This window comes from Sinocyclocheilus grahami, unplaced genomic scaffold (genome assembly GCF_001515645.1).
Source record: "Sinocyclocheilus grahami isolate Dianchi unplaced genomic scaffold, SAMN03320097.WGS_v1.1 scaffold2832.1, whole genome shotgun sequence".
Taxonomy (NCBI): Eukaryota; Metazoa; Chordata; class Actinopteri; order Cypriniformes; family Cyprinidae; genus Sinocyclocheilus; species Sinocyclocheilus grahami.
Genome location: NW_015508008.1, coordinates 4,566 through 13,004, shown reverse-complemented (window position 1 = coordinate 13,004; position 8,439 = coordinate 4,566). Strand labels below are relative to the sequence as shown.

Below are 8,439 nucleotides of genomic sequence, written 5' to 3'. Positions count from 1 at the left end.
CGTAATCTTTGCAGAGTCAATTTACAGCATTCATTAATCTTATCTTCCACAACTTAACATAACACACAGGACATTAATATGCACACCAGGCACAATACCCTTTGTCAGAGCTGTTTTGTTCCCTATCTGATGGTCACTTCGATTTATGTCATGACGATATTAGGGGTCTTACTTGGAAGCCCGAATCCTCTCTGATTAAGAAAAAAACGCCAATGAAATTTGGCTAATGAATTTTGCATGCTGTGCCACTCCCTGTGCATATGGGTATAAATAGGCGACAGGTGCATCCACTCATCAGATTTTTGCTTCGGAGGCGAGTGAATGAAGGAAACTCGACATTCACCAGGTGAATTCTCTCATTTGCTGGAAGAAGAGGCTGTTCTGGGTGGCGTTATGACACATTCAGCGGCATCTCTGTTAACTCAGCGATTCCCCTGGGTGTTTCATCTAAAAGAGCAGTTTCTGATCACGGTCGGTTCGCGTCTTTTTAAAGATGCCCGTGTCCTCTTGGGTGTGGTCATTACTGTCTTCTACTGACGGCCACGATCGTTGTCTTCAGTGTCTGGGCATCCAGCACACTGAGGATGCGTTCGTGGATGGTTCATGTGCTCACTGTGAGTGTATGTCCATGACAGCGCTGCGATCGCACCTCTCTCTCCTCAAGGGGAGCGGAGGGGCACCTTCTGTCACCACCCATTCCAGTTTCTCTGCCACCCGTTCCGGTTACACTGCCACAAGCAGAGGACCACCGGCTGGTGCTTTGGGTGATCTGAGGGTTAAAGTGAGAGCTTCTCCGCCGGGTCCGTCCCCGCGGACCTCTCACTTCTCCTGCTGCAACTGTCCTGTTTCCCTGTGATTCGTCTGAGCCATCTCGCGGCAGTCTCAGCATTTCATTCGATGTCAATCACAGCATCGGCGGATGGGCAGTCATATTCCGAGGATGAAGATTCGGCGGGGTTGCCCCCCTTGGGTGTTGTCGCCACTGCCGAATCGAACCCGGAACTGATGGCCATGCTTTCCCGGGCCGCCGTGAGTATCGGGCAGGGGGTATGCACACCGCCCAGTCCCGAACCCTCACGGCTGGATGATTGGTTCCTCGGCGCAAGCCATGGCACGTGACCACGCCCCGCCCTGCCCCGCCCCGGTTCCTTTTTTCACGGAGGTGCACGAGGAGCTGACGAAGTCGTGGATGGCCCCTTTTTCGACCAGAAGCCACTCGTCTCCCTCCTCCCTCCTTCCTTTCAGGCTGTCCCTGTCCCCCCCGTGTCATTATGAAGGTCGCGGAGGGCACCCTTGCCCCATTGCGGGAAGTGGGCATCAGGATGCTCAACTATCTCGATGACTGGCTCATCATGGTCCAGTTGCAAGAGCAGTTGTGCCACCACAGGGACCTGGTGCTCCGGCACTTCACCCAGTTGAGGTTTCGGGTCAACTGCAAAAAGAGCATGCTCTCCCCTGTGCAGAGAATCCCTTTTTCTCAGTGTGGAGTTAGAACGAGCATGAACCGTGACTGCTGAACTAACTGAGTTCCTTCAGAGGCAGGACGGTGGTAACACTGAAACACTTTCAGAGGCTCCTGGGGCATATGGCATTCGCAGCTGCAGTCACGCCGCTCGGATTGCTTCTTTCTCAGATCTTTGGAACCTCCATGTGTGGCTGCTGGACGGGACGCGGCAGACTTAAGTGGTCTGCCACCTGCAGTGGTAGACACCATCACTCAGTCTAGAACTCCCTCTACGAGGCAAGCCTATGCACTGAAGTGGAGTCTGTTTGTGAACTGGTGTTCTTCTCGCCGAGAAGACCCCCGAATATGCACGATTGGAGTAGTGCTTTCCTGCAAGAAAGGTTGGAGCGTAGGCTGTCACCCTCCACCTTGAAAGTGTATGTGGCTGCTGTCACAGCACATCACGGATGCAGTGGACGGCCGGTCCCTGGGAAAGCACAATCTTATCGCCAGGGGTGCCAGAAGGTTGAATCCGCCTAGGCCACCCCTGGTGCCCTCCTGGGATCTCTCTACCGTCCTGGCTGGCATTCAGAGGGATCCCTTTGAGCCGCTGGATTCAGTTGAGTTTAAATTCCTGTCTGCTAAGACAGCGCTCCTGACCGCGCTCACTTCCATTAAGAGGGTCGGGAACCTCCAAGCATTTTCGGTGAGCGAAAAGTGCCTTGTGTTCGGGCCGGCCTACTCTCACGTTGTCCTGAGACCCCGGCCTAGATACGTGCCCAAGGTTCCCACCATGCCTTTCCGCGATCAGGTGGTGAACTTGCAAGCACTGTCCCTGGAGTAGGCAGACCCAGCCCTAGCGTTGCTGTGTCCCGTAAGAGCACTTCGCATTTATGTGGACTGCACCCGGAGCTTCAGAAGCTCCAAGCAGCTCTTTGTCTGCTATGAGGTCAGCAGAAAGGGAAGGCTATCTCCAAGCATAGGTTGGCCCCCTGGATAGTGGATGCCATCGCCTTGGCGTACCAGTTCCAAGGTGAGCCATGCCCGCCTCTCTGGCAGACATCTGTAGAGCTGAAGGCTGGGCGACACCGAACACCTTTGCGAGATTCTACAACCTCTGCGTCGAGCCGGTTTCTTCCCGTGTGTTGGGTAATAGGTAATTGGCGGGAAGGACCGGCCAGTGTCACGCTAGCTGCGCCATTTCCCCTCACACGGGGATTGGGAAGGTTACGACCTTTGTGTAGCACCTGTCTGACACGCTGTGGCTTGTCAACACTTGCAACGCCATAGGGTTGTGATGGGGTTCAGGTTGTGGCGCTTTCCATGGACCCCTAATGTCGTCACGACATAACTCGAAGTGACCGACAGATAAGGAACGTCTCGGTTACGTACGTAACCCTTGTTCCCTGATGGAGGGAATGGACATGTTATGTCCCCATGCCACAACCTCAAACCATCGCTGGTTGTCAGGGACAAGTTCTCGGCTCCTCAGCATAAAACCTGATGAGTGGATGCACCTGTCGCCTATTTATACCCGTATACACGGGGAGTGGCTCAGCATGCAAAATCCACTAGCCACATCTCATTGGCGTTTTCTCTTAATCAGAGAGGATTTGGGCTCCTAAGTAAGACCCCTAATGTCGTCACTACATAACGTCTCCATTCCCTCCATCAGGGAACGAGGGTTACGTACATAACCGAGACGTTCTTCATGCTGTCATTAGAGAAACACTACTTTGAACACAGTGTTGTGTCTGAAGTTATAAGCTGGGTAAACTAGGCCCAGTATTGAGTTAAGTTATCGTTGTTCTAAAGCTTGTGTAAGAGGGTTATTTAAGGTTTCTGCACTCCATAAAAACATATTGCCTTTGCCTCTCTCAGATGTAAGTGTCATTCCAAGCTGCCTTTGTGAAAGTAACACTGTGATTTACTGTATAGTGACAATATTCTTTCTGTAATACTCCACCACCCACCAGAAGATTCTCAGGTTTGATGTCACGGTGAACAATGTTAAGGCTGTGCAGATATTTGATAGCGCTGGCCAGGTTATACAGCATTCTGCTGGCGTCCCGCTCTGTGTATTTGTTGGAGGAGGTGATGGCATCAAAGAGGTCGCCACCCTGTTCATGCACACACAATTTCAGGGACAATATCTGAACAGTCAAGTTTAATGCAATACAAAAAACATTACTGAAAAGTAGTCAGTTTCTTATTATGTTTCTACAGTATCTACACTGAGGTTTGTAAGAGTTAATGTTTTCAAAAGAAGTATCTTATGCTCACCAAGGCTGCATTTACTTGATCAAAAATACAGTAATGACAATGATATTATGAAATATTATTACAATTCAAAATAATAAATTTCTATTTTAATATATTTTAAAATGTAATTTATTCTGTAAAGGCAAAGCTGAATTTTCAGCATCCATTACTCCAGTCTTCAGTGTCACACGATTCTTCAGAAATCTTTCTAATTAACTTATTTCCTGCTGTACAATTCTGATTAATAATAATAGGTAATATTTTTGTGTTAACCATGATCAATCTTTTCTCAGGATTGTTTGATAAATAGAAAATTGAATTTTCAAAGTTTGAAATGTATGCGAAATAGAAATCTTTTGTAACATTACACAAGCACAATTGTCTTTACTGTCACTTTTGATCAATTGAATGCATCCTTGCTGAATAAAACAATTAATTTAAAAAATAAAATAAAATTTAACGAATGTATTGAGCTGAATGTTGGATGTTTCACCTTGACAAGCTCCATGACCATGTAGAGTTCACTATATGTGTCCATTTCTTCAATCAGCAGAACAATATTAGGATGCTTCACTCTCCGAAGAATGGACACCTCATTCTGGATCATGTGTTCCTGTGAGCCACAGATGTAACACAGATGATCTTGCATCATTATTTTGTGTGATATCAATAAAGTGCATTGTCGTCACTGAATAGGATTTTTTTAGAAAACGTCTTACCTTCCCTCTGCATTTGCTCTTGTTAATGATCTTCAGAGCGTACTCTCGGCCTGTGGATCTCTCCACACACTCTCGGACCACAGCGAAGTTCCCATCGCCAATCATTCGTCCCACCTTGTACCTCTCGGCTATGGAAGCAGGAACCTGAGGACAATCCTCCATCAGCTCAGCTAGAAGAAAAGATTTGGAATGTATCATTCAGATGAAGATGATAAAACAATAATGATAAACTTTCATCAGAGTTTCCCAGGGTTCCTCACCTTCACTGCCCGGCCCATCGCCCTCATCCATGGAGCTGCACACCTTGGTGGAGGCCAGAGAGAGGGAGGAGCCACTGTGCTGAGAGCCCTGTCAGGGAAATTGAAGGGCCATTTTACAACTTTTTTTGGGGGGTTAGTGAGAAGACTAACTCATTTTGTCATTGTCTTTTGAAATATTGTTAAACAAGTTATTATATAAACCATCAATTTTGTTGAAAGATCTGGCATATCATATTGTATTGGAAAGAATAACCTACAGTATAAAGGGCAAACTAAAGGACTACCATAAAATTTGGGATCTGTTTATACAGTTTCTGGAAAATAACCAAATATTGGCACAGGCAATAAATACCTCTCACTCTACTGATTGATATGCATATATATGTTGTGCTTTTGTATTTGAAAATGTGTGGATATGTCCGTCTTAGCCTTTGTATAATAACTTCTTTACCTGTATAACTGAATTTTTGGGTGCATTGGGGGGTGGGGGTGGGGAGGTAAAATATATATAAAAATGTATTTTCTATTAATATTTTCATGTTATCATCCGTCTTTTTTGCAATAAAAATGTGTTAAAAAACACACACATAAATGTTGATATTCTGTATTAAATAGACCCATATCTTAAAGGGACAGTACATCCAAAAATTTAAATTCAGTCATAATTTACTCACTCTCATGTCGTTCCAATCCTGTATACATTTCTTTCTTCTGATGACCATGAAATTAGATATTCTGAAGAATGTCAATAACCAAACAGTTTCAATTCCCATTGATTTTCATTGTATTTCCTGTCCATACAATGGAAGTCAAAAGAAAATGGGCATTTTTCATTTCTAACATCCTTCAAAATGTCTTCTTTTGTGTTTCACAGAAGAAAGAAAGTTATACAGGTTTGAGGGTGAGTAAATAGGGCCTTTCGCACCGCTTTAGTTCCAGAACTAAATGTACAGTACACTAAAGTACTGGGACGATTTTGCGCGAACTATTTCCCAGTACCATTTAAAGGGTTGCATTCGCACAGAGAGCGTGTACTAAGAAGTGACGTAAGCCGGTCGTCATTTGTGCGCGGCGTTCAACAACAGAAACAAAGAACAACATTAACAACAGGAGGATGGAGGACGCTGTGATCGGAGCTGTGTTTTTGTTGTGTCTCGCGGGATTCACAATAATGGACATGGAAAGTCGTCGTATACGTAAAGCGATTGAAAGAATGGAGGACTAAGAATCTCCAACGACAACTGGCAGTGCTACATTTGCTACAACTGCCTGCACTTTAGCGTCCGTCCATCTATCGCTGTTCTCCATACTTGCGAAATAAGTTGACACAATGTTTACAGTATGTTTACACGGTGTTTTAAATAATGGCAGGTGAGGGCGTTTTCATACGCGTTTGGCCAATCAATGTCTACCTACGTCACGATTAGTACCAGTTGTGCTGGTTAGACCCTGCTCCGGAGTAGGAGCTAATTTGGTTCTCGAAAAAGGCAGTCCGGTACTACAATCGCACCCAGTTCCGGCGGTGCGAAAACGCCAAAAAGTGGGTAGTTCCACAATTAGTTCTGGTACTATGAAAAGGTTCCCGCGGTGCGAAAGGCCCTAATGACAGAATTTAATTTTTGAATGGACTATCCCTTTAAACTGAGCAGAGGTATTGCAGAGGGAAATAAAGGTCAGTTTCTATGGAAACAGCTTGGGTGTGCTAAGAATATTCACGTCTGGAGCGGGGCAGGCGAGGTGAAATTCAGCGATGTTTAATCCACTGACACATGACATATTTATTTTAACACACCATCGACCAAGAATGAACACATTTTCAGTCAGACTATATTAGCCGCACCGAATATTAATTCAAAAGGCTGTTCTGTTGAAACAATGTTGCATGTTTGTCTTCAGGTACTACATCTACATTTCAGAAAATTATCTGTAATAGAATTTTTCATTTTCTGCAGGTAACTATATTTAAAGCTATTTCAAGTTATCTTTGGCATGTGTATAGATTCTTGTATAGACACTACTGTTCGAAAGTTTGGGGCTGGTAAGATTTGATCAAATACAGCAAAACAATACTAATGTGATATTATTACAATTAAAAATAACTATTTTCTATGTGAATACACAAAAAAATAAATGTAATTTACAGTATTTCTGTGATGGCAAAGCTGCATTTTTAGCAGCCATTACTCCAATAATTAAATAAAAATAATAATTCAGGATGAGCCCACCATTTTGACACTGTTGTGAGAATCAACTAGCTTTTTGAGATTATGCAGTTAAATGGAACAGTAAATGGAACAAATTTAACAGAATGTTAAAACTGTAATTTCACTTGTTTGAGCTACAGAACACAAGCAAATACATCTTCTTTAATACCATAAGTTAGCAAAGCAGAAAAACAGGGTAATGTTGACATGATTTAGGTTTATCATAGAGAGAGTGGAAATGAAGCCGGCATACAGCCAGGTCAAGAATCTTGTCTGTTATTGCTAGGATACATTTTGGGTGAATGTGGAATTATTTAGAAAGGATGTGTTTAACTGCAATTCAGTGTGATTCAGACCTATATAGGCAAATTAAAGCACCTGAAATACAATTAGGGTCAATCAGAAAGATAAAAGCGTTTGATGGTTTTGCTTGATGCAGTGAAAAACATTGCAAATGTAGATAAGTTGCGTCCACTTTAAAGGCATTTTAGTGCATTACAGAAAATGCAGATGTTGTGAAAGGTTTTTGGAGTGACAGGTCTCACCCTTCGTCTCCTCAGACTGGCTGGACTGGTGGGAGATGGACTGGGGGATTTGCCTGACCGTGGGGTCGACAGCTGACTACCTGCTGTTCCGTTAGCTGAAATACAGAAAAACAGAATTCATATTCAGTTAATGTTGGAATATGAATCAAGGCAGGTTGGTAAATCTCCAAACACATTGTGATCTCATTTTCAGGAAATATGAGGATTCAAACAGGGTTGAAACCAAGTTTTTCTTTAAAACTCTAAATGTGGGCTGTGGTCACTGTTATAGGAAGGTCTTTGGTAAAGAGAGAAGAGAAACACCATATCAGATATCAGTTCAAATCGAAAAGAACTACGCTGCCCTTGGAAAGGCACTGCGTGTGTTCCAGTAAGCTGACAGTCCATCACCGCAGGTCAGAAGGTGAGAAGGTGAGAGCAGGGCAAACAGCCAAGCGATCTGACTGGCTCGGAATGAATGCTTTATTTCTTGTTATTTCTTACATTTCTCTTCCCATTCACATGATCTTCAGTAGTCCTCTGAACGATTCTCAGTGTATGGGTGAGATTTCTTCAAGACAAAATGCGCCTACATGTAAGCTGTTCTTCGTGCGAAAACATAGCGTTTTGTGCAATTGTGTGTGGGTCTGCAGAGCAGTTTATTTATGTCTGAGGAATGTGTAGCAAACCTTCAGGTGCTACCTTCCCTCTGTCCAACACAGCAGACAGGAAACCTCTCTCATCTCTCTGGTTTCCTGTGCTTAGATCTTTCGAATGCTCTGCAGTCTCTCTCTCTCTGTTTTTTTCCGCTGTATATGTCATTTTGGTTGCTTGGCATTATTTGAACTTCATGGCTGGGTCTTTTTTATTGTTCATGTTTACAGTTCATGTTGTCAGTTAGGTTAACTGCTCACCTCATTGTTTTGATGATCATCACATCCTCTGCATCTCTGTTCTCCTTTTAGTTAGACATTTAAGCATCAATGGAGAAAAATAGGAAAAATACTTCCCGATAGCTATTGTGTT

The 8,439-nt window shown here is 43.9% G+C and overlaps 1 protein-coding gene across 1 annotated transcript; it reads right to left on the bottom strand.

The window, feature by feature from the left end:
- Positions 1–1,629: 1,629 nt before the first annotated feature.
- Positions 1,630–7,539, bottom strand: LOC107575712 (serine/threonine-protein kinase DCLK1-like; the record flags this gene model as incomplete). Its single annotated transcript, XM_016262059.1, has 6 exons — positions 1,630–1,695; positions 3,418–3,564; positions 4,200–4,319; positions 4,426–4,595; positions 4,686–4,773; positions 7,435–7,539. Coding segments are annotated over 6 exons (696 nt in total), but the record flags the coding sequence as incomplete, so codon positions are not given.
- Positions 7,540–8,439: the final 900 nt, after the last annotated feature.